This window comes from Vanellus vanellus (genome assembly GCF_965231255.1).
Source record: "Vanellus vanellus genome assembly, chromosome: 7".
In the NCBI taxonomy this organism is placed as follows: Eukaryota; Metazoa; Chordata; class Aves; order Charadriiformes; family Charadriidae; genus Vanellus; species Vanellus vanellus.
Window position 1 is genome coordinate 41,575,563 of NC_138912.1, and position 26,987 is coordinate 41,602,549.

Genomic DNA, 26,987 nt, shown 5'->3' on the forward strand with positions numbered 1-26,987 from the left:
GCAGAGCACTTGCAATGTGTTGCTAGAAGAAAATCAACCCAACTGCCACCTATACACAAGATGTCCACGCATGTGCTGCATCCGCCCCACCAGCACAGGGCAACATCCCCATTCACAGCTGGCCAAGCCGTTGAGTTTTACCGGGTATTTTTCTACTTCTGTCAGCCAGTGCTCTCCTTTGGTCTGAGGTGGTTTTCTCCAGAGGTCTCCGGGGTCTCCTGTGAAGGAAGGCTGGTTTCTTGGGCAGTCCTCAGATTGGCTTGCTGGAAGGCACAGGAATCCAGAAACACGTTTGGGATGCGGTCACCAAAATACAGCTTGCTGTTTGCAGCTATTGCTTGGTATTTCATTAGTTCCAGATACTCAGGGGTAAGTTTCAGCTACCAAGAGAGAAACCAGAGACTGTTAAGAGACAACCTTCTGAGCCCCGCATTATTAGATTTCATCTCAGGCAGCTGCATACTGGGGTGTGGGATGTTAAATCAAGGGTTTTTCCAGTGCTGCCCAGCTGAACCTAATCTCCTGCACAGAGGAACAGAGTAAGCAAGTCCTCTTCTGACCAGCTTTCAAGTGCTCACCTTGTTGGAATCAGCCAGCTTCCGAGCAGTGTAGTACTCCGCATCGGCTTTTGCCTTCTCTCTTGCTAGGAACGCAGCGTCTAACACAGCAACAGAGGATGGACAGGAAAAGAAGCATTAGCCCCATCACATCAAGCACCTGAGCCTGTCCCATGGGGACAAGCTGACCCAGGTGTGCCCGTGTACCTGCACTGCTGGCTTCTTGGAGACATACCTGCAAAGGGGAGGAATGACCCCAGTGCATAACTTTGCACCCTTTAGTTTTTTTTTTGCATGACGGCTATGCCTATCAGCCCAGCTCTAAGGTTCTTCTAACCTGCCACCACCCTTAGCTGAAAGATGACCCCAGCAGCATGCTAGCACCAGAGTTACCTTCAATTTCAGAAATTCGCTTCTCTGTTTCCTTCTCCATAATCTTCTGTTGATAGTGAATCCTGGCCACCTGAGCAGCCTTCTCTGCCTCTGCAATCACAACAGGCTCAGCTTAGACATTGGCTTCTCTGGGTTTGAGCATCAGCACACTCCTGACCCCAGCACCTGGCTGCAGAATCTGCCACGCCAGTAGTTTGCTCTCTGCTGCCTCCCTTTCTGCTGGGATCCTACAGTGCCAGTTTGTACTCCAAGTGATACAGTGACAGAAAGAAAACACAGAGCTGATGTTTCTGGAGTTGCACTGGCCAACATCCCTTTTACAAGTGGAAGTCGCCCCAGCATTTAGCTTCAAGCCCAAGCAGCTTTTCTGGCAGAGCTGTTACCTCTTGGCCTGCTGTAGCAGGAGCCCCCTGCTGCAGGACAGAGGTGTTCGCTGCTCTGCTGGTACTGGGAGGGAGGTGGGACATAGATTCAGCAGCACAACCACTCATATTTTCTACATGACTGTTGGTGCCTCCTTCAGGGAGCCGTCAGCAATGCAAGACAACATCCTACCCCAGCTTACTGAGGGATGCAGGAATGGAAATTCAGTCTGGCCCCAGTCCGCTGGTACTCCCAACTGCTGACATACCAATGAGTGCTTTCTTCCGGTCTGTCTCTGCCTCCTTCTCTACTACCTTCTGCTTCTGGGCTGCAATCAGCAGCTTGGTCTTCTCGGCCTCCCTGCAGGGTGAGAAACGATACCACAGGGAAACAGAGCTGGGGAGCAGCTCTGCAAACCAGGGCACGAGAGGCCAGGGGGACAAGAAGCCAACCAGTTGTCAGCATCATGTGCTTACAGCATGAGGACTAGCTCTGTCTTCAGCTGTATGAGGACATGTGTAGCCAGCAGGACAAAGGAAGGGATTACTATTCCTCTCTATTTGGCACTGGCGAGGACACATCTGGACGCTATATACAGTTTGAGGCCCTCAGGATAAGAAGCGAGTCAACTGCAGGGCTACTACAGATGTGGGATGAAGGCCAGGACATATGAGGAGAGGCTGGGGGAGCTGGGCTTGCTCAGCCAGACCCAATGGCATCTCCTCCTGCCCAAAGGGGTCCCGAACTCTGCCTGGAGGGGCACAGCGAGAGCCCCAGAGGCACCGGCACAGCTGCAGCACGGGAAATCCTGGCTGGTCCCAAGGAAACAGCCCAGCCCCGTGCGAGTGTGGCGTCCCTGGGACAGGGCCCCAAGTGGTAGGGGACACCCCGACTTGCCTGGACACAGCACCCAGTGACCTGCTGCAGCTGTGGTGTTGGCCTTGCTGTCCAAGCCCCTTCCCAAAGGAGATCTCCATGGGTATGTATTAGACTAAAATCTGCCTGCAATTCCGTGAGTTTGCTTGAGGGGAAACTTATGGGCAAGACAACAAGACCTCTGAGCCCTGAATTCAGTTTATGAATCCTCTACAAGTTCTCTATAGCACATGAGTGTCCTCTCTACATAAAGGAGTGGGAACATAGCCTTGACACGGACTCTGTACATGTAACAACTATCTTTGTGAAGTGCTGAAAGGCTTCAAGGTGAAAAAGCTATGGAAATGGAGAAACAGAATGCACAAGTGCAGCTAGTCAAACACCCACCGCTCACCTTCTGAGCACTAGATAAGAGCTTTTTAATAACATTATGCCTGGGCTGGACCCCCAAAACCAATTAATACAGTTTTATATACTCACATTAGCTCAAAATTTCTTCGGATGGCTTCTGGGATTTTGGGTTTTGTAACACGCACAGCCTATGATAAAAAAAATTGAGTGCGTTTTAAGTTAAACATTTTGATGTGAGCTGCATAACTAAGAAATGCCTTTGCAAAACCAGCTGTAGTGCTCTGGACACCTCCACATTGATCCAAGACCACACATAATGGTTCCCAATCCTGTTGCATAACACAGCTGAGCACAGCCCCTCTCACAGAGGTGCCTCACATTTGTATTTTCTGTCTTTGTACCTTTTATGGCACCTAAGTGATCAAGTAAGGCCTGCGGAATAGACTGCTAAAGAGGTCCACCACCTTTCTTGGAAGAAACTCAGTTCTCTACCCCAAAGAGTCTTCAAATATCAACAGACAACACTTCCCAAAGTACTGCTCAAGAACAGGGCACACAAACCCGATGAAAATAAATTGCAGGAGTGAGACTTGCAAAACACAGGCAGGGCTACAAGCTTGGGAATGGGCTCTCCAGGAGAAAAGCTTTCAATAGCAACAATGCAATTAGAGACATAGCCGTGAAGATGGGGGAGAGCAGCAGGGCACAGGTGGCAGCTGTTGTTTGCAACTGCGGGTCATCAAGAGTGATGTGCATGGTGATGCTGACTCGGGTACATGCCAGAGACAGCCGCTAAGCTGCTCTGTGGAGGACTCTCTCTGAAATATGAGTAAACACCTCCAGAAGCAGCACCAGGAGCTAATGCTGCTTAGCTGGCATGTTGCGTGGCTCATTACTGGGCTTTGGGAGATGCGGATTGACAGTCCATGGCTTTATAATTGCTCCACAACTCTCCTGCTCCACCTCCACTGTAGATGTAGTACTGAACCTGCTGCTTCTTTCTGGGGTCAGTAAGTCTGCAAAGAATTGAGGGGCTTCCACAGAGGGGAACGAGGTATGGACACGTCCAGGCAAGTCTTTGTACACAGTGCGAAAAGGGAACCATTTTCATGTGACAGGCACCCTGGCAAACACAGCCTGCCTGGGGAGAAGAAGCCAGCCTGTCATCAGAGCAGGACACTCGGGAATCACAGAATGGTTTGGGTTGGAAGGGACCTTCCAAGATCATACAGTCCAATTCCCTCCCACCACGGGCATGCACATCTTCCACTAGATTAGGTAGGTCAAAGCCCCGTCCAACCTGACCTTGAACACTTCCAGTGATGAAGCATCCATAACTTCTCTGAGCAAGCTGTTCCAGTGTCTCAACACCCTTACTGTAAGATATTTCTTCCTGATAGCCAAGCTAAACCGACACTCTTTGAATTTGAAACCATCATCCCTTACCCTGTGTCCTGGTTCCGGCAAGGATGGGGTTAATTTCCCCAAGGAGCCGGCAGGGGAGGCACCTATTCCATACCACGTGACCCATGCCCCGCTATAAAAGGCGCTAGCCGGGGAGGGGGAGTCAGTCGCCACTCGGGGGCGGGCTGTGGCGGTGCGGGTCTGGTCGGTGCGCTTTGCGGTGGTACTGTAATTGCGTTCTTATATTCCTTTACCGGTGTTATTGTTTTTCTTTTTTTCCTTCCCTTTGTCTGTTCTGCTAAATTATAATATTTCAACCCACGAGCTTTGCCCTTTTCTGCTGGTTTTTCCCACGGCTGTGGGAGTCGAGCGAGCGGCTGCGTGGTTCTCTGTTGCTGGCTGAGGCCAAACCACGACAGTCCTTTTTGGCGCCCAATGTGGGGCACGAAGGGTTGTAATAACGACAGATCTGACCAGAGCTTGTTAAAACGAATTTCTTATATGTATTTCTCCTATTAGTTAAATAGTTGCCCGTTACAATGTTGCTTCATTTGTTTACATGGCTGTGTTATGTAAATTCTTATATGCTGTATGTACTCCCTGTGATGCTGTTTGTTATCTCAGGGAGAGGGATCAGGACTATAATTTTGCTGTCCTGTGCAATCACAGAATCACAGAATTATCAGAGTTGGAAGGGACCTCTAGAGATCATCTAGTCCAACTCCCCTGCCAAAGCAGGATTGCCCAGAGCACATTACTCAGGACTGCATCCAGGCGGGTCTTGAAAATCTCCAGGGAAGGGGACTCCACAACCTCCCTGGGCAGCCTGTGCCAGTGCTCTGTCACCCTCACCGTAAAGAACTGTTTCCGTGTATTTGAACGGAACTTCCTGTGTTCTAACTTGTGCCCATTGCCCCTCGTCCTGTCTCTTGGAACCAATGAAAAGAGCCTGGCTCCATCCTTCTTCAACCCACCCTTTAGATACTTGTATGCCATAATAAGGTCTCCCCTCAGCCTTCTCTTCTCCAGGCTAAAGAGTCCCAGCTCTCTCAGCCTTTCCTCATAAGGGAGGTGCTCCAAGCCCTTAATCATCTTAGTTGCCCTTCGCTGGACTCGCTCCAGCAGTTCCCTGTCCCTCTTGAACTGGGGAGCCCAAAACTGGACACAGTATTCCAGTTGTGGCCTCACCAGTGCCGAGTAGAGGGGGAGAATGACCTCCCTCGACCTACTGGCCACACTCTTCCCTATGCAGCCCAGGATTCCATTGGCCTTTTTGGCGACAAGGGCACATTGCTGGGCCATGGATAATTTACTGTCTACCACAACCCCCAGATCCTTCTCCAAGCTATCTCCCAGCAGGTCAGCCCCTAACCTGTACTGGTGCCTAGCATTCTTCCTCCCCAGGTGCAGGACCTTGCACTTGGTTTTGTTGAACCTCATTAGGTTCTTCTCTGCCCAGCTCTCCAGCCTGTCCAGGTCACGCTGGATGGCAGCACAGCCCTCTGGGGTGTCAGCCACCCCACCCAGTTTGGTATCATCAGCAAACTTGCTGAGGATACACTCTGTCCCCTCATCCAGGTCATTAATGAATATATTAAACAAAATAGGACCAAGTATTGACCCCTGGGGGACACCACTGGTTACAGGCCTCCAACTAGACTCTGTGCCGCTGATCACAACCCTCTGAGTCCTGTCCCGCAGCCAACTCTCAATCCACCTCACTGTCACCTCGTCTAGCCCATACTTCCTCAGCTTCCTAATGAGGATGTCATGGGAGACAGTGTCAAAAGCGTTGCTAAAGTCAAGGTAGATGACATCCACGACTTTCCCCTCATCCAGCCAACCAGTTATAACATCATAGAAAGCTATCAGATTGGTCAAGCACGATTTACCCTTGGTAAATCCATGTTGACCACTTCCAATAACTTCCTGTTCCTCAACGTGATTGGAGATGACATCCAGAATGAGTCGCTCCAATACCTTCCCAGGGACAGAGGTGAGACTAACCGGTCTGTAGTTCCCTGGGTCCTCCTTCTTGCCTTTTTTGAAGATTGGAGTGATGTCGGCCTTCCTCCAGTCCTCAGGCACCTCTCCTGTTCTCCATGACCGTTCAAAGACGATGGAGAGTGGTCTAGCAATAACATCCGCCAGCTCTCTCAGCACTCGCGGATGCATGCCATCAGGGCCCATGGACTTATGAATGTCCAGCTTGGCCAAGTGGTCTCTGACCCGGTCCTCCTCAACTGAGGGAAAATCTTCCACTCTCCAGACCTCCCCCTTTGCCTTCAGAGGGTGGGATTCATGAGGGACAGCTTTAGCAGTGAAGACCGAAGAAAAGAAGGCATTCAGTAACTCTGCCTTCTCTGCGTCCTCCACCACTAGGGCACCTGTCTCATTCACCAGCGGGCCTACATTTTCCCTAGTCTTCCTTTTTCTATTGATATATTCAAAGAACCTTTTCTTATTGTCTTTGACTGCAGTGGCCAAGCTGAGTTCTGATTGAGCTTTGGCCCTTCTCATTTTCCCCCTACATAGCTTTGTTATATCTTGATAATCCTCATAAGTTGCCAACCCCCTTTTCCAGAGAATGTAAACTTTTCTTTTTTTCCTGAGGTCCAGCCAAAGTTCTCTATTTAGCCAGGCTGGTCGTCTTCCCCGTCTGCTCGTTTTTCGAGACAAGGGGATGGCCTTCTCCTGAGCTTTTAAGAGCACCTGCTTGAAGTATGCCCAGCCATGGCATACTTCATGTATGAAGTGATATGTTACCATATCAGCTTATGATATGGTAACATCACTATTCAAGTGGCTTTGTTGGGGTTTCTATGCAGTATTGCTGTCCTGTCCATACCTTGGTTCCTGTCTCTCAGAAGTTATCAATAATCACACCCAATCTATGGGAGAAACAGGGGGAGATACTTTCCCCAGCTCTTTTGCCTCTTTTTTCTCCTCTGGGCCAGGTATAACACCTCTTGAGAATTTTGAATATCCTTGGGATGCTCAAACCAGCGTGTTCCTATTGCTATGTCTCCTGAATGTTTTTCAAGTCTTTTTTAGGGTAAAACAGCTGTTTAAGACTACCACTCAGAAATCTGTCCCAAGGCCAGATAGTCAGGGGTGGCATGGGATGTGGGAGAACATGGGCAGGTATCTAGAGAACTTCTCACCTCCAATGGTTTGGGACTTCACCCTTGAACAACTACAGGACCCTGATAAAGTAATAGAATATTTCAAAGGAAAATGCTGTGGCTATTCCAGAGAGGCACAACTTATGGCACTGTGTTGGGCCCTGGCCAGTATCTACCAAACACTGCTCAGCACTATGCAGGACCCTCAGGGGAAAGAGGGGAAAGCCAGACCAGCAGACAATGAGGCTACTCCAACCCCGGTGGCAGGCACTATGGCTACTCCAACGCCAGTGGCAGGCACTGTGGCTACTCAAACCCTGGTGACAGGCAATGCAGCCACTCAAACCCCAGTGGCAGGCACTGCAGCTGAACCGGACAACCAACCTGTGCCAGTATCAGTTGTTCCTATACAGAAGAAGAAATACACCAAGAAATCAGTTCGCATAGTAAAGGATGATGATGAACCAGGGCCATCAAAGGAACAGGCGGAAGAGACAGAACCAGAGATAATCACCCGATCCCTATCCCTGAGTGAGCTGCGAGATATGCGAAAAGATTTCAGTCGACTTCCTGGTGAGCACATTGTCACCTGGGATGACATGCTGGGATAACGGGGCCAGTAGCTTGGAATTAGAGGGCAGGGAAGCTAAGCAGCTGGGATCCTTGTCTAGGGAGGCGGGCATTGACAAGGCAATTGGGGAAAAAGACACAAGCCCTCAGCTTCTGGAGGCGACTCCTGGCAGGTGTAAGGGAAAGGTATCCTTTCAGTGAAGATGTTGTATGTCGTCCAAGCAAGTGGACCACCATGGAAAAAGGTATCCAGTACCTAAGGGAATTAGCTGTACGAGAGATGATTTACTTCGACCCAGATAACGCTCAGTTACCCACAGATCCTGATGAAGTCCAGTGCACAAGGCCCGTATGGCGGAAGTTTGTACAGAGCGCACCATCATCATATGCCAACTCCTTGGCAGTGATGGAATGGAGAGGTGAAGAGGGACCAACGGTGGATGAGGTGGCTGGATGACTCCGTCAATATGAAGAAAGCCTATCTTCCCCCCTCGTTTCAGCTGTGGAGAAACTGTCCCAGAAGGTCCAGCAACTTGAAGAGAGTATGTCCTACTCCCCACCTGTACAGGCCAGCATCTCAGCTATTAGGAGCAGGCGTTTCCCTACTCAAGAGGAAGAGTATAGGGGGTACACACCACGAGGCACCCTGTGGTTTTACCTGCGTGACCAAGGAGAGGACATGAGGAGGTGGGATGGACAACCTACCTCAACCCTACGGACACGGGTACATGAGCTGCAAGGAAGAACAAACACAAAAGGGGATCCCTCCAGAAAAAGTGCAGCTCCTGTTTCCAGGAGCTGTTTCCAGAAAGGGACAACCGGGTTTATTGGACTGTGTGGATTCGATGGCCTGGCACATCTGAGCCACAGGAGTATAAGGCTCTGGTGGACACTGGTGTACAATGCACCTTAATACCATCAAATTACAGAGGAGCAGAACCCATTTGTATTTCTGCAGTGACAGGGGGATCCCAAGAGTTGACTGTACTGGAAGCTGAAGTAAGCCTAACTGGAAATGAGTGGCAAAAGCATCCCATTGTGACTGGCCCAGAGGCTCCATGCATCCTTGGCATAGACTATCTCAGGAGAGGATACTTCAAGGACCCAAAAGGATACCGGTGGGCTTTTGGCATAGCTGCCTTGGAGACAGAGGAAATTGAACAGTTATCCACCTTGCCTGGTCTCTCAGAGGACCCCTCTGTGGTAGGGTTGTTGAGGGTCAAAGAACAACAGGTGCCGATTGCTACCACAACGGTGCATCGACGGCAATATCGTACTAACCGAGACTCTGTGATTCCCATCCATAAGTTGATTCGTCAACTAGAGACTCAAGGAGTGATTAGCAAGACTTGCTCACCCTTTAATAGTCCCATATGGCCAGTGCGAAAATCTAATGGAGAGTGGAGGCTAACAGTGGATTATCGTGGCCTGAATGAAGTCACACCACCGCTGAGCGCTGCCGTGCCAGACATGCTAGAGCTTCAATACGAACTGGAGTTGAAGGCAGCCAAGTGGTATGCAACGATTGATATCGCCAATGCATTCTTCTCAATCCCTTTGGCGGCAGAGTGCAGGCCACAGTTTGCTTTCACTTGCAAGGGCATCCAGTACACCTGGAATCGACTGCCCCAGGGGTGGAAACACAGCCCCACCATTTGTCATGGACTGATCCAGACCACACTGGAACAGGGTGAAGCTCCAGAACATTTGCAGTACATTGATGACATCATTGTATGGGGCGACACAGCAGAAGAAGTTTTTGAGAAAGGGAATAAAATAGTTCAAATCCTTCTGAAAGCTGGCTTTGCCATAAAACGAAGTAAGGTTAAGGGACCTGCACAGGAGATCCAATTTTTAGGAATAAAATGGCAAGATGGACGCCGTCAGATCCCAATGGATGTGATCAACAAAATAGCAGCTATGTCCCCACCGACTAGTAAAAAGGAAACACAAGCTTTCTTATGTGTTGTGGGTTTTTGGAGGATGCATATTCCAAATTACAGTCTGATTGTGAGCCCTCTATATCAAGTGACGCGGAAAAAGAATGATTTTAAGTGGGGTCCTGAGCAACGACAAGCTTTCGAACAAATTAAGCAGGAAATAGTTCATGCAGTAGCGCTGGGGCCAGTCAGGGCGGGACAAGACGTTAAAAATGTGCTCTACACTGCAGCCGGGGAGAATGGCCCTACCTGGAGCCTCTGGCAAAAAGCACCAGGGGAGACTCGAGGTCGACCCCTGGGGTTCTGGAGTTGGGGATACAGAGGATCCGAAGCCCGCTATACCCCAATGGAAAAGGAGATATTGGCAGCATACGAGGGGGTTCGAGCTGCTTCGGAGGTGGTTGGCACTGAAGCACAGCTCCTCTTAGCACCTCGACTGCCGGAGCTGGGCTGGATGTTCAAAGAAAGGGTCCCTGCCACACATCATGCAACTGATGCTACGTGGAGTAAGTGGATTGCACTGATCACCCAGCGAACTCGAATGGGAAACCCCAGTCGTCCAGGCATACTGGAAGTGATCATGGACTGGCCAGAAGGCAAAGATTTCGGAATATCACTAGAGGAAGAGGTGACGCGTGCAGAAGAGGCCCCACCGTATAATGAACTGCCAGAAAATGAGAAGAAACGTGCCCTGTTCACTGATGGGTCCTGCCGAATTGTGGGAAAGCATCGAAAGTGGAAGGCTGCTGTGTGGAGCCCGACACGACGAGTTGCAGAAGCCACTGAAGGACAAGGTGAGTCGAGTCAGTTTGCAGAGGTAAAAGCCATCCAGCTGGCTTTGGACATTGCTGAGCGAGAGAAATGGCCGGTACTTTACCTCTATACTGATTCATGGATGGTGGCAAATGCTCTGTGGGGGTGGTTACAGCAGTGGAAGCAGAACAACTGGCAGCGCAGAGGTAAGCCCATCTGGGCTGCTGAACTGTGGCAAGATATAGCTGCCCGGATTGAGAATCTGGTTGTGAAAGTACGCCATGTAGATGCCCACATCCCCAAGAATCGGGCCACTGAGGAACATCAAAACAACCAGCAGGTAGATCAGGCTGCTAAAATTGAAGTGGCTGAGGTGGATCTGGACTGGCAACGTAAGGGTGAACTATTCATAGCTCGGTGGGCCCACGATGCCTCAGGCCATCAAGGAAGAAATGCGATATATAGATGGGCTCGTGACCGAGGGGTGGACTTGACCATGGACACTATTGCACAGGTTATCCACGAATGTGAAACGTGTGCTGACATTAAGCAAGCCAAGCGGTTAAAGCCTCTTTGGTACGGAGGACGATGGCTAAAATATAAATACGGGGAGGCCTGGCAGATTGATTATATCACACTCCCACAAACTCGCCAAGGCAAGCGCCACGTGCTCACAATGGTGGAAGCAACCACTGGATGGCTGGAGACATACCCTGTGCCCCATGCCACCGCCCGTAACACTATCCTGGGCCTTGAAAAGCAAATCCTATGGCGACATGGCACCCTGGAAAGAATTGAGTCGGACAACGGGACTCACTTCCGAAACAGCCTCATAGACACCTGGGCCAAAGAGCATGGCATTGAGTGGGTATATCACATTCCTTATCACGCACCAGCCTCGGGTAAGATAGAACGATATAATGGACTGCTAAAGACTACCCTGAGAGCCATGGGGGGTGGGACCTTCAAACTTTGGGATACCCATTTAGCAAAAGCCACCTGGTTAGTTAACACTAGGGGATCTGCCAATCGAGCTGGCCCTGCCCAATCAAAACTTCCACGTACAGTAGAAGGGGATAAAGTCCCTGTAGTGCATATGAAGAATATGTTAGGAAAGACAGTCTGGGTTAGCCCTGCCTCAGGCAAAGGCAAACCCATCCGTGGGATTGCTTTTGCACAAGGACCCGGGTGCACTTGGTGGGTGATGCGAGAGGATGGGGAGGTCCGATGTGTACCTTATGGGGATTTGATTTTGGGTGAGAATAGCCAGTGAATAATTTTATGATGTTAAATGTTAAATAACCTTGCTGGTGTATGTTATCATTATTATTGCTATCAATGGTATTACAGAAGAATCACCCAAATCAATGATAGATGGACTTTGATGAGACTAAGTGCGTGATGATGTAATAAGAATTGATCTCAGTATCTGGCGCCCAGCAATTTTCCTTGAGATCGACATCTTCAACCTGTGGACCGTGGGCATGGGCTGTATTGCATTCCCCAGTCACGAGCTTCAAATACAGCACCCACCAGTTCAGCACTACACATATCTTATGTGCCCTGAGAGACTGTTCTCACCGCTGGAGCCTACCGTCATGGACTACGTGAGCTTAATGGACATTTTTAAGGGATGGCTCATAGACTATGGGAACTGAAAGATCTGGGCATGACATAGATGATATGGAATAAGGGGTGGATAATGTCCTGGTTCCGGCAGGGATGGGGTTAATTTCCCCAAGGAGCCGGCAGGGGAGGCACTTATTCCATACCACCTGACCCATGCCCCCATAAAAGGAGCTAGCCGGGGAGGGGAGGGGCAGTCAGTCACCTCCGGGGCCGTGCGCATCGCGGAAGTACTGTAATTGCGTTCTTATATTCCTTTACCGGTGTTACTGTTTTCCTTTTTTTCCTTCCCTTTGTCTGTTCTGTTAAATTATAATATTTCAACCCACGAGTTTTGCCCTTTTCTGCTGATTTTTCCCACGGCTGTGGGAGTCGAGTGAGCGGCTGCGTGGTTCTCTGTTGCTGGCTGAGGCCAAACCACGACACCCTGTCACTACAGACCTTGGTAAAAAGCTCTCTACATATTGATAAGCTGCAATAAGGTCTCCCTGGAACCTTCTCTTCTCCAGGCTGAACAACCCCAACTCTGTTGCTTCTCTGAAAAAGCAAAGAAATCAGATTTATGGGATATCAGACCAGAACACCCTTCAGTGAAAGGATTTTTCTAAGCTCCTACTAAGTCACTAGAAAGGTACTGCATACAGAAAGCTCACCTCACCAGCCACTGCAGGGTACACAGGGGGATATTCTTTCTACCTCCATGATAGCCCCTGCACCAAACCAAAGATTAGTTTCCAGAAGCATGGCTTTTCCAACATGGGCAAAGATTCCTCTGTAATCAGGAAAGCTGCCAGGTCTTTGAAAATCTCCACTAGCTGCTTCTTTTTCAAGCCAATGGATCCATCTATTTAAGGGTGAAATCTCCTTAAATCTACTAGATGGAAACACTACTGTGCACTGTCAATACGTTAATAATCAAACGTTAAGGCATTGGGAGATGCTAGGACTAACCGGCTGAGCAACAGCTTTGCAATAGAGAGCATGAAGGAATCAAAAGACAAGCCGACTATACAACAGCATCTTTTCCCTGTGGCCATGAAGTCCAGCCACATCCTGAGCTGCACCGGCAAGAGCTCAGCAGCAGGTTGAAGGCAACTTTTATTCCAGTGTAGGGAGCCCAGTATAAGGGATACCAGTATAAGGGATACCAGTAAGCTGCAGAATGCAGTTAGAAGTCAGTGAGAAGGCAATGTAAACGTTGCGGAGAACAGGAATAGGCTGACGGTACAGTACTTCTCCTCTCCTGTTGACCCTCCTTCAATATGGGTGTGACACCTGCCTACTTCCACTTATTAGGGACCTCCCTTGACCACTGCCAGCTTTCAAAGGTAAGAGAGTGGCTTCACAATGGTGCAGGTTAGCCACTCAGCACCATGGGATGCATCCCACCTGGTTCCACAGACTTGTGTGTGTCCATGTGCTCAGTTGTCCTCTACTGTGAGTAATGCTTCATCTCTGCAGATGCTGCTGCTAGGGTAAGGAATGGGGAGGCCCAAAGGCAGAACTTGCGAGAGAAGTCAAAGAAAGTGTTGAGTACTTCAGGTTTTTCCACGTCCTTGGTCACTATGTGCCCTGCTCCATAGTTTCCTTGGCCTTCCATTTGCTGTGGATGCACCTCAGAAGCCCTCTGTGTTGCCCTACACAGCCGTCACTAGGTCCAAGTCTAGCTGAGCTAACCTAGTTGTCCTAACTCTGTGCCTGCACGCTCAGTTCAACTAGCTTTATTCCTCCCAGTGTGTCTATCCCTATTCCACTTTTCATGAGTTTACTTTCTGCTTTTCAGGTCAGTCAGTTCATCCACACTGGCCTCCTGTCTCACCTGCTTGACTTTCCACACTTTGGGGTGTCCTCGGCAATGACGTGGGGCCTCCTGGCCTCCTCTGCTGACCATGACAGTCTCCCACAGGACCCTGACAAGCACAACTTCCACAAACAATTTTGTTCTCCAGGCCTGCAATTCTCCTGTTCACCTCGCTCCTCCAAGGACCTTAAACTCTCCACCTCACAGCTGCTACACCTCACAGTGCTACCAGACTTCACCTCTCAACCAGTTCTTCCTTCTTTCTAAAAGGTCCAAGGGAGCACCTCCCCCATTCAGCTTTGCTCACCACTGCCAAAACCTGTGTTCAACACCCTTCAGAAACATCCAGCATGGCTTGCACCCAGCCCTATTGCCCTTCCAGCAGATATTGTTGTGGTCAGAGACCCCCATGAGTACTAGGGTCTGTGATCATTAGGCTTCCTCTGGTCTTCTACAGGCAATTTTACTTCCTTCATCTTACTAACTGGGTGATCTGTGGCAGACAAGGACCATGTGGTCCTCCATGCTGGTCTGATTCTTGCCTGTATTGGCTCTTATCTCAGCTGTTCATCATCCATCTCAATGTGAAGTTCCACATGATTTGAGCCAGTCCTCTGCAGGCAGCACAACCCTGCTGCCTCGCCTCACCTCACCCCGTCCTCTCTAGAAAGCCGGTACCCATGCACAGCAGCACTGTACTCATGCAAGCTAACCCACTAGGCCCCAGGACTGCAAAAGCGCATGGATTTCCAATTTCTCAGATTTGTTTCCCAGGATGTGTGTGTTTCTGTCCAGACACTTAAGCCCCAGGGTGCGCCACTTTCACAGGGAAAGTGCAGGAGCCTCCCCTACGACTGTCCCTAGACACTTCTTACCATCCACTGGTCTCCACTTCTCTTCAGGCTGTGGCCACCATTCCAGTTAGGAAAGAATGTTTTGCATCAGGCAACTTGGGGGACTTGTGAAGGTTTCCTATGTATTAGTTTTAATAAACCTAGAAATAAATGCTGTTAATTCCCTCTAACAGCATCTTTTCAATAATGAGTTGCTTTCTGTGTCACTTCTTTCAGAAATGAATTGTTAGTGATCTCTAAAGTACTCATGGTTGCAAACATGCTCTTCAAGAGGAAAGCATTACGCCCAAATACAGAATTATTTCCCTTAGAGCTCACAAAACAATTCAATTCTAGGTACAGTTAAGTTAATCTGGGTTACATAGCTACATGTGGAGAGTTTAAAGCTCAGCTCTTCGCCGAAGGAGCAGAGTATTTCCTGACAAGAGACACAGCAACAGGACAGAGTTGTATGCTGAGGCATAATTTTACTGGAAGCAAGGGCTCAGCTCTTTTTTGAAAGGAAACAATAGGAACACAAGGGCAGGATCACAGTGTCTCTTAAGTAATAGAGATGAACCACTTTCCTCACTAGTTATGGGACTTCTCGTCCAGTAAGCTCAGTCTGTGCTGATGCAGGCAGGATATTCTTCCACGTTTGACCAACAACGAAGATTGGGCATGCCAAATGGAGGTGGGATAGCGTACACTGAAGATCAGATTTAGCTCTGTAGTTAACACGTGCCAGCAAAGAGCTGTGAGCTTTCTTAGGCCCTTTCATACCCTGAGATCAAAAAGGGCCTTCACATTATGATAATTCTGGTTATGAACTTTTGTAGGAAATCTCTCTGCGATTTACAATGCAAGTTAACTTGGATATTCGGAACAGCGGTGCCACCTCAGCTTCTTTGTGATGAGACACTGGCCGTGGCTCACTCTCGTCAAAACAGAGCGAGCCTATGCACAAATGAGCCATAAAGCAGAATGGCATCCACCACAGCGTTTCACGTGCTGTCAACAGGAGGCTTTCCCTCCCTGCACACAGCCAGCCAGTCTAGCTAAATGTGGCGAGAACAGCACAAGATCTGTTTTGATTCGGTCTCACTCTTCCGTACAGTGGAAATCTGCATAGATTTCTACCTTAACCCTTGCAAGCCTAAGGTATATTTTTCCCAGTTGGTTGCCCAGAACTTCAACATGCCAAAAAGCCAGTATGTGCCATAGCCCAGCTAAGATTAAACATGTTTTTCTAACATCAAGTGTAAGCAGAAAATCACTTAAGGTGTAACATCTTTCCCTATCTCTGGTACAAGGGCAGCAAGGAGTAAGATCTGTTTTCTTTTGCAATTACCTGCAGGAACTGTGCTGGCACACTGGAGTGCCCAGCTCTGCAGGGGTGCCCAAGGTAGTTTAAAGAAAAACATTTTCTTGCTCTTTGCAAATTAAATCCAATACCTGCATCAATCTAGCGAAAGGTGGGCAAATGAGAGGTGGAAAAAAGAATCATCTTTGTTAAGGAATGAACCTACCTGGATAGTGAGACCTGGTGCCATGACATTGAGATCTTTCTGCAGGGCCAACTTCAGGTTCTCATCTATCTGATCTGTGTTTGGAGGACAAGAGAGAGACCACTTAGCTTATCATCATTTTCCCTACAGCTTGTGCAGCAGAGTCAGCTGGCCTTGAAGAGCAGGTGTCTCTATGGCGTAAGATAAAGATGCTTTTTGTGATCATTCAGTACATCATTTCCCTTCCTATGCCTCCTGGAAAATATTCCCGAGAGGAGAGCCAGACACTAGTGTCTCTAGAAAGGTTCGGCTATTGATGAACTCATGGTCCCTGAGCTGAGGGTAAATGGCTTTCAGCATCTAAGCAAGAAAAACCACCCAGTGCCTGCAGTAGAAGTCTATCCCTTCCTATCTGGAGCCGCACCAACCCTGCTGCCAACAGCAAGCTCTGCCTTAAGTCTCTAGGGACCCCCAGGATCCAGTACTTGCAACTGAAAAAACCCATATTTTATCATTTCCAAGCTCCGGGAAGATATTTCCACAGAAACGGCCAGTTATGAAGGGATTAAACTGCACGTACTACCAGGAAACTCCTCTCTGACTACGGGTATTTGGCCCGTCTGAGTAGAACATTCAAAGATAGTCTCTTAATATTAAAACTCTGACAATCTTTTATCTACCACAAAGCCATTTTCCCCTGCTCTGACACTCAAAAAGAAACGTGATGCTGTTATGTCTTTGGGGGCACAAGTAGGTACCAAGAAGCAGAACATTAAATTTGCTAATTCCTGAACCACTGCTACGCCATTGTGAAGAAACTAGAGATTTGCAATGAATGGAGAGCATGTTCCTTCTGGCTCTCACTTGCTAAAAACAGCCAGAAGGAAGTTTTTAAAGTAAAAAAAGTCAATTCAGCAACAGAACGGGGGCCTAAAAATAGAAGTAGACAAGACAAAACCATCATCATAGTGAAGGCAATGGGCATGACTGCCCGCAGAAGAGACAAGTGGCTAGTCTGTGCGTCCAGAATTCAGTCCTAAGTGGAAAAGGGCTGAAATCAAATTCCCACGTGCAGATGTGGAAAGACAAAGAAATCTAAATCATTACAGTTACATAGGAAGTGACGTACGGATATATAAGGATCTGGATTCGAGACTGCAACTCAAGCGCAGAGGCTGTTTGCTCACAGGAGCCTGCGGTAACACATTCTGCAGCAGAACAGGTAGATTACACAGCCCTTGGTGGGTGCATCCAGCTGCCATTTACTTACCAAACAGCTCAATGTATACTTCCTGCAGGGTATGGGCACTGCAGAACTGATTCAGCTCATGATGAATTTTATTGAAGATCAAGGTCTTATCATAGTCTGCAGTGTAGTTCCTCACAATATCATACACTGAGGAAATAAGAGAATTATCACAGGTCACCGCTGACATGTACTACTTTCTGCAATGCCACAACCACAACACAACAGCTCGGGGTATTGGGAAAGTAGTGCAGAACTGGGACAGGTGGGTAGGGGACCTCCATCCTTGGGAGTTTTTGGGACTTAGCTGGAGAAAGCCACAGCTGCCCTGCCCAGCTGTTAGTCAGAAGCCTGCTGTGAGTGGGAGGGAGGTCAGAGGAGAAACCTGCAGAGGTCCCCTCCACCAGTGCTGCTGGGATTATATGACTTCAAAGAGCAGAGTAATTACAGCAAGATACACTGCACAGTCCCGTTTTATGATCTGCATAAACAAATGAAAAGGTAAAGCCCATCTAGGACCTGCCTGCATAGGAACGGATACTACTATAAAGTGAAAACAAGTATCATTCCCAGAATTATAACAGGAATTCACCCTTCAACGCCCCAGTAATACTAGCGTTTTGCATTAAGCTATGCTGCTGAAAAAAAAAAAAAAAAAAAGAAAGAGCTGTGTGGGTCTTTGGTTCAGCAGCTGGTGAACCAGAAGGCGGCAAGAGGCTTCTGACACAGGCTTTGCCTTTGTAATTTTCCCAGGAGCTGAGCTGGCAAGCACCTGGGGGCTTTGTCCCATGTATTTAGTTTCACAGGTGCTCTCCCCTTCAGCAGCAAGACACAGGACAGCTGGAGCACCCATCACATTTCTAAATGTACAGGGGAGAAGCAATCCTAGCATCTATTTTGCAAATCTGTGGCTCTTTGAAAAGCTTGCAGACACGTGCATGAAACTAAGTACTACAGTACTGGGAACCATAAGGATAAGAAGACACAGAAAATGGAAGTCTTGCAAACGAAGACAGAGCGGCTACAGGATGAGTAAAGACAGTCAGAGTGCTGCTTGTTGAAACAGGACAGGAAATACCTGCATACGGTGCCAATTTGTTCACAACTTCTATTCGGTCAATGTAGATCATAACACCACCACTGTAAGTGAAAAAGAGAATTAGTGAATACTACAACTGTTAACAGTGGTCTAAATTTAAACTGAAGTTGTCTTTTCCCCCTCTTTTACTAAATTCTACTACACTTACCCAGAACAATTCTGACTACTTGAGCATTTTGCAATTAGATGGCAGCAAACCCCAGCTTTGTACAGACTGGTCCCTCTCTCTGCATAAATCAAAAGCATGCTCCAGCAAGTCTGCAAAGCACTTTTGCTTCCCTTTGTTATCTCCTACTTTGCCAGCAAAAGGAAAACGTTTTTGAACAGGAATGTAGCTGCAACTATCAGAAAGTGGGAGTCCAGCACAATGAAGGGAAGACAACAAGGACAGCAGATGACACTTGCAAGCAGCAGAGCAGACACAAACTGCAGACACACCGCGGCTCTTCTAGGCAGCAAATATATTTTAAATAGAAAAGCCCTTAGTTTAAGTTCATGCATTTACTAACTCCAGCATGAACCTGACAAGGCCCCTGTTAGAAAGAAAGAAATGAAACACGAAGTTCATGTTCCCTGCATCAATGTCGTGTTGCAAACAGCTCTCCAGTAACACTGTAACTGTGCCTACGTGCCTACACATGTGTGCTGTCAAGAAGTTCCAGGCACCTCATCAGAAGCTGCCTCCAGGCAGTCCTCTCCCCAACGGATCATGTGCTGCTGGACCAGCAGAGAAAAGAGGGAATCAGAGGCAGGGCTTGATTCCAGCCTCTGCTCTCACTGACATGGCTTTCAGGAGGTCATGCCCACCCTCAGGTACCTGTGGCACCAGGCAAAACCACAAACTCTTCAGTGAAGAAAAAAAACCCTTAATTTTCAGCGGCTCATAAGTCTCTTGAGAGCATACTTTTAAAGCACTGTTGCAATTTTGTCCTCAGGGCAAAGGCAAATCACAAATGAGAAGCTTTAGCAAAAACTGTTTAGAGACAGCTAACCTCACACATTTCCAAACTTAGTCTCTGTGCTGTTTTAATTCAAACGTATCCCCATTGCAAACCTCGTTTCTTTAATTTGCAGATCTTAATCTCTGGCAGTTGAAAACTAAGTATGCAGAAACATCACCTTAACTTGCACGTCTGTGCCCTTTTAGAAAAGGTCTCCCAGGCACAGCCTGCATTCACTCTGCAAACCTGCCTGCTTCATGGCAAGCTATGAGCTAAAAACATTGATAATGTATAGAGCGTGCCTGCTGCAAGGGACAAGCCAGCAGAAAAGATATTTGTGGCTAGAGAGACTTATTTCCCAGTGAGATACTACTACTAAGAATATTAATCTCTTTTTCACTCAAGATCTCTCTTAAGGCCATGGTCATTCTTGCTGGCTCTCTCTTAAGAGCTGTTACTATTATCTAAAAAAAAGATAGGGTTATGGGTATGTCAGGCTTCACAAGCAGTTATAATGGCATGGTGTACCTGCTTTTCTCCATCTCATCTGTTCTGCACTCAGACCGTCCCGCCACATCCAAGAAAATGACTATTTATCATTGCAAGAGACATCCAACAGCATTCCTTGTGATCTTCTGAACCTTCTTTCATCCTCCTGATTTGTTCCAGTCACCTTATGACATCTCCAACATGACAGGGAAACCCAGCTACCATCTTGGGGTATCTTCTAGATACCCTGGGTGAGGAACCAAATCAGAGCGCATGGGCTTCTGCCAACAGAATCTCCTCCACTGCACACATCTTTATGTTTGAGCCCTTTTGCCATTTCAATTTTATGGGGATGTTAGAAGCAAAAAGAGGGCGCCTGAGACAATCTGCCTTCTAAGCAGGACTCATCCACTGCCCCTCATCACCTCACATGCAAGAAAGGCTGGCATCTCAGACTAGAGAGGACTGCCTGCTGCCCGTCTGACTCAACCAATGCTCCCCACAGCAACCTTGCCAAGGATCTCAACCAGCGAGGGGCATTAAGTGAATTGTATCAGTCCTGTTGGTCAGACAATGGCTTTGAGGAAAGAGGTGCCACTCAGAGCCCGAATACGCTGGCCACCCCTTTCCCCACTGAGGGCTTAAGGTTAAAGCAAGCCTACAAAGCACTTACACTGTGTTTGCCAGCCAGCCAACTGGTGGAGCCATCACCATTTCACATCATACAGCGGTGACGGCCCTCTGGACCTTGCTGCTGTAAACCCAGGAGCCAAACTGAACTGTAACGCTCTGATCTAAAAGTGAGCCTCTCAGACAAGACATCTCTTTAAACAGTCTGGTCCAGAAGATGTTAGGTAACTCCTGGGGTGCAGGAGATACTGTCCCAGGCAGTTTTGGGACAGTTGCTCTGGCAGAGCTTCATACACTGATTTGAGGTGATTCACACACCTCATTGACCTGGAACTGTACAAACACTCTCATCATCCACAGCTGCTTTACTTGCCCTTTGACACCTACAGCTTAACCGCTGGCTCAGACGGCACTCTTTCCATTTCCACAAGCTGCTACCACTCTCAAAACATCCTCGTCTGCCAAAGCCTGCTTCTTGCCAGATGCACAGCAGGGTGACTCCCACGGGGAGATTTCCAGTGCTTGCAACTCTCCACTGTTGTTTCCACAGCCTTTCTAACATCAGCATTTGCAGCCTCTGTAAGGGCTACTCCCACCCTCCCCCAAGGTCCTCACCGCAGAGCTGCTCATGAGGCTGGTCGAGCAGAGCAGCACTGAGTCGAGCAGGCTCTTTGGTCGGGGAGAAGAAGAACAAGAAGAAATCCATAGGAAGTCTGAAAGGAGGATCAACACATAGACTACGTGCACCTGGGAGAAGTTTAAGCAGAATTAGGCAGCAACAGGGCCTAAATTTACAGGATAAGGTGAAAGAGTACAGGGCACTAACACACACTAACAGTCATTTCAGTAGACTTTAGAAAGCCTCATACATTTCAGGATTTTTGTTTATGCCAGGCCAGGAGAAGACAAGGGAAAAACTGAAGGACATTGCCATAAAAAAGGGACTGTAAAAAAAGCCGAAGGTTTAATGCTTATTGCTAGAGCTGACCACAAACAAGTCCGGACCGGGACAGGCAATCAGAGCACGTAAAACTTGGGCTTAAAGGTCAGGTCTGGTCTGTCTAGAGACACAAGGATTAATGCAATACATCCACTTGCAATATTCATGACACATTTTTCCACGTGGCTGGCTAACAAGCAGGGATCTGCCCCAGAACAGCATTCCTCCAGTGCTCCATTTGTGTTCCTGCCAATGATCTGTAGCATGAGCACAAGAGGACTCTTGCACTTTTGTAAATAAACAACTAATGCTCGAGCAAAATTACTGCTTAGCATCCTGGCTATTTACTGTCTCTTGGCATTATGAAAACCCATACAAGATTTAGCATGATTCTTTCCAGTTAAGTTTATAAGAAAAATGGTACTTACCTAATTGTCTCATGCAGTATTTGCACACCATTTTCAACCCATTTATCATATTCCACAATTAATATATGCGTGAGTATATGAATTCTCGATTAATTCTTTGAGTCAATCCTTTGGAATACTTTGCTCTTCTAAAACTAGCTTATTGAGCTGATTTTCCATCAGTTTCTGGAGATCAGCACACCTGCCATGAGGAGACTGCTGAACTTTCCCAGGAACTGTGGACACATTTTTCTTGTCAGGGAAAGCCAGAAACCTCAGACACCAGAGGCAATTCACAGCTTAGAGCAGATACATATTCTACCTGCTGTAATGAAATGGTTTTGGTCTTTAGGGTGACAGCTGTTTTATAAAAAACAGTCATCTAGTGCCAAAGTATTTTAAAAATCTCTATTTAATGTATTCAGCTAATGCTGTCAAGCATAAACGGGACAGGTAAGGCAGAAATTGGGGATGGGACACCCACACAGCCATTCAGAAGCTTCCTAATGTAGATGAGAATACAGGGAACAGGAATATGAATATAGGAGAAGAGAAACCCAGCCTTTACAATCCAATGGTTTAATATACAATTACAGAAATTTAAGGTGTTTAGGATCTATTCTTGTAATGAACTTTGAACTGGGAGAGCAAAATTTCAGATTTGATCCATTAGTTATTCATAAGCTAACATTTTGTTAGGGAAATGTGTATTCAAAGCTTTGGCACGGAGCCACCGCAGACTTTGACTCCAAATACAACAAATACAAAGGCTTCTGCAGTAACACTTTAAAAATGGACAGGGCTACCAGGACCTTTAGTCTTATGCATATTCAATTATTAACCAAGAACGGTTTCACCAGCTGTTCAGTGTTTTAAAGCATGTTTATTACCTGTAACATCACAAGCACTTGTATTGCACAACTGAATCCTGCCATGCAGAAACGTAACAGGAGCTTAATGAACTAACTATGCAGAATTAAACTGAATATTTAGCTCCTAAATCACAGATGCACAGAACGGTCAAGGCTGGCAGGGACCTCTGGAGGTCATCTTATCCAACCTCCCTGCTCAAGGAGGGTCAAAGCAGCACAGTTTAATTTTGACTGTGTTAGCATGTCTAATGTGGTTAAGCTTCAGTGGAAAGCTTTGCTTGGTGTGCTGACAAGGCTTGCAGGACACCATCCCTGGCCCAAAGACGTGATGCTGTTTTACAGTATCCAGCAGGTGAAGGATTACTCCTATTTATGCTACTTATAAGCTAAAAGTTGCCATTAAGCACATCGCTAAAACTCTACTGACTTATTTTTAACTTTTCAATGTAAAAGATACGGATACAGAATACAATGAGTCTTACTCCTCCTTCCTGCAACTACTTTTCGCTTGAACTAAAGTCTCTTCGCTTGACCACAAAGCCCTGGCTGCAGGACTTGAACACTAGCGTTATTTAAGGACACTCCTGAAAGAGTTTTGAGATGTAAAACTAAAAGCAGCCCACGAGAACTTGAAGTTAGTAGTAAGCCCAAGTGATGTCGGATGAGTTGCTCTAGGAATAATTCCAGGAACTCATTTCTCTGGGCGAAACCAGATCAAAATTAACTCTGCCCTATTAATGTTGTGACTAACATTCAACTTTCAATTTCAACATGTCCTTACATGTCATCATTCAAGTCATATTAACTTTTTTTTATTGTTATTTTTTTTTTTAACAGAAATATTGTCAAGTACCCTAAAGCTAAGAGACAAGAAGAATCACCGGTTTTGTTCTTTTCCTGAAGAAACAGATACGGTCATCACTTTAACTTGTGAATGAACCAACATAACAGGATTTGCAACCCAGCTCAACTAGCCCTCTCCTTCTGTTACTGCTCTGCTTGTTAAACTATACAGTGCTGCAAAAAGGATCAGCTTAATTATGAAGCAGGCAGCTGCCACCCATGCATACGATTCTTCTTTATTCCTTCTCACTCTCTCGTCATATCAGGTGAAATGTCAATTCCAAAAATGCCCAAGTGATTCCAGGAGACCCATTTCCTTGAGCTGTTTTTGAAACAAACCATCTCCCATAAAGGAGGATTCCCATTCACCATTTACTTTTCCCTGCTGTATTAGTCACTTGTCAACATTTGTATTAGCCACAAAATTCAGACCAAAAATACTGCAAAGAAGAGGGCAGACCAAAGCACAAGCAATGGGCTATCATAGTAATCAAGGGAAGAAACCAAGAAAAATCAAGAGACTATCACTATAAATGCAAATACCCTGAGAACACAAGTTCCAGCGAAAGCAAGAGCATTCCTTCCCATATCTCCTGCACTATTATTTCCAAGTGTGATGTATGTGTGTATGTTTGGGACTAATTTTAGTGTACATGCCTTTACTTTCACCCTCTATGTCAGAGCACTGTAAATGACTAGCTTCAAACTACGTGATAGAGTGCATTTGCTCATCACCAGAAGAAATACAAAGGAAGAACATACCTTGTCCCACAAGGCACATTTTTCACTTCATCAGTCTGCAACGTGGTCTGAAATAAAAAGACAACCAGTGCTCACAAAACCTTTCCATTCTCCAGGAAGATCATGCTTGGGCCCAGGCTCTCACAACCATTACACAGGAACACAGAGCCAAAAAAAATTCTCCTCTGACTTCTGCAGGTGTGGGCAGAAGACAGAGTTCTTTTAAACTTGCCTTTTGGCAGACAGAAAGGCAGCTGTGCTCATTTCCCTGCCCTCAGCTCTTGCAGCTCTCCTGGGAAACAATTAGGGCCACAAACAAAGACTGTCCTCCCAGAGCAAGACATGTCCTGTCCCAAGCAACACACAGAGGCACTTTGCGGAGATTCCACCAAAAGGACAAGTCCCAGCGCACAGCTGGGTCTGGTGGCACCTAAGGCAGAAGGAACCAAGGCCTTCCTAGGAGCTGCTGCTCTGACTACCACATTGCTAAGCCCCCTCTGCAAACACCGCGTGCCCAAGTTGTCCCCCATCCACCAATATCCCTACTGACATCTGCTCCCACTCACCCTCTTCCAAGAGGAGAAGATACCAACCTGCACAGATTTGAACGTGGTAATGAATGGGAGCATGATGTGGTAGCCTGGCCCGCTTGGACTAGATAACAACGCACCACCCCTACAGAGAGAGAGAAAAATGGAAAAGGCTCAAGCAACTGGCAAAAATAAGTGCTGGCTTATTTTTGAGAGTGAGCAAGTACATTCTCACCACCAGGGGTCACAGCTGTGGTAGTGCAAATTACATTACTCACCTGCATCAAGTTTACCACCAATTCCCCTACAAAAGGGCTGACTGCGGATGATACTTGTCTGCTGCAGTCGACAAATCATTTGCTTTGGGCCTATAAGCAGTTAACTTCTAGAGAAGGCAGATATTGCTAAATTCTTCCCTCATTGCAACATTGTAGAGAGCTTCAAGACCACAGATTTTCCTCTCTAAACAGTTCACTGGTAACCATGGAAAAATCCAGCGGTTGATGCGATACCGCCAGTTTGGATTGCCACAAGACATTCAACGCAGTTCCTTACCCAAAGCAAACCCGCAGTCTCTCGTGGGTTGGTTAAAAAACAAGAGACAGAGAAGAGCTCTAAGGGATCGATCCTCATAGCGCAGTAAAGTCTCCTACAGCGTTCCGCAAGGGTCCATGCTGTTCAAAACACTCGTAATTAAAGGAAAGAGCAGTGCCAAGGAAACCGGCCCAGGGTGGTGAGTGCGAAGGGCGGAAGAGACGGGACAGAAATACAGCAGACACTGCAAAAAATGCAGAGGCGGGTGCTGAATTTCTCTGTTCCTTTCAACAAATTTGAAGCAAAATCTAGTCAAGAGGTGTTACTGATTGTGACCACTCACTGACAACGAGTTGCTCTACAGATGCTATTCAGGGCAGCTACGAGCCTCAGGTGAACCTCAGCCCAGAGCCAGTAAGAAGACCCATTTAAAAAGAACAACAAAGCGGGGACTCTGGCTAGCTGGCAGTCTTGGGACAAAGGTGACAGCCCTTGATGCAAGAGGAAGAGATCAACAGATGCTAAAAGACTAGCTAGATTGAGAGTTCTGGTCCACTAAGCTTTGAAATCCAAATCATGACCCAGAAAAGGAGAGGGAGGAAAAGCAGCGCAGGATTCTGAAAGATTAAAACTCGTAAGGGTTCTGCACGGAGCCAGGTTACCCAGGCCCACACAATTTCTGATACAAGAAAGGGCAGAAACACCGTTTGCCCACCTCAGGGCGAAACCCAGAGGGACACACAGGAGCCTCCCGAGGTGAGCTGGAACCAGGGATGAATCCCAAGCAGAGAGAGAGGGGAAACTCAGGGAAGGTTCCAGAAGCTGTCACAGTGCTGGTGGGGGACAACCATACCTGTAATACACAGCCAGGTGCCCCTCCTCAACCTTGTGGATGGAGGAGTAGAGGAAGAAGACGAGGAGTCCGGTGGCAGCTGCGACGACGGCTCCAGCCTGGGCCATGGTCATCCTCACACCACCTGCGAGGACACAGGCCATCACCCCGCTCTCCCTCCTCCTCTGACCGGCCTCCCTGCCCCCTCTTTCCCCACAAAAAGCACGCAAAACCCTTCGCAGCTTTTCAACCCCAAAAGACCCGGGAATATCCTCAGAGCACCCAGCCGACCTCGCTCCGCAGCGAGGGCGGTCTTACCCCTCCCGCTCATCACGGCGATCTCCGGCACAGATACCGCCCCCCTCCCCCCGGCGGAAGGCCGCGGGCACAGCCGGGGCCGCCCAACCGCCCTGTCAGGGCCGGTGACCGGCGGGGCTGCTCCCCGCCCCGGCTCCCGCCTCCCCCTCACCTCACGCCGCTCCGTGGGGGCGGCGGCCCCCCCGCACGGCCAGGGCGGGGCTGGGCCGGGCCGGCACCGCGGACCGAGGCCGCCGCCGCGGGTCCCGCCGCTCCGCCTCCCCCTTCCCCCCACCCCCGCGCGCGCCCCGTACCCGCCGCGCGCCCACGTGCGGCCGAGGGCCCACGCCCCCCCCGCCGCGCACGCGCGCAGGCCCCCGCCCCTCCCCGACAAACCGCCCGCGCGGGGCGGTGCTACGGAGGGGAGTGTAAGGCGCTCGCGCGGCGCCTGCTGATGGCATCACGGCGCAGCGACGGCATCACCAA

At 48.1% G+C, this 26,987-nt stretch overlaps 1 protein-coding gene across 2 annotated transcripts; it reads right to left on the bottom strand.

Annotated features, from left to right (window-relative positions):
* ERLIN1 (ER lipid raft associated 1) lies at window positions 1-26,769 on the bottom strand. 2 transcript variants are annotated; one of them, XM_082486721.1, is made up of 13 exons: window positions 26,674-26,769; window positions 26,226-26,349; window positions 24,902-24,983; window positions 24,330-24,376; window positions 18,425-18,486; window positions 17,371-17,496; window positions 16,122-16,195; window positions 2,670-2,728; window positions 1,582-1,673; window positions 951-1,040; window positions 579-658; window positions 142-380; window positions 1-49 (listed from the first exon to the last, which is right to left on the bottom strand). In XM_082486721.1, the coding sequence occupies exons 2-12, from the start codon at window positions 26,336-26,338 to the stop codon at window positions 162-164; spliced, it is 1,044 nt and encodes a 347-aa protein (XP_082342847.1). In that variant the 5' UTR covers window positions 26,339-26,349; window positions 26,674-26,769; the 3' UTR covers window positions 1-49; window positions 142-161. The 2 variants fall into 2 exon arrangements, with proteins under 2 accessions (XP_082342847.1, XP_082342846.1); XM_082486720.1 differs by having other exon boundaries at window positions 1-380.
* Window positions 26,770-26,987: the final 218 nt, after the last annotated feature.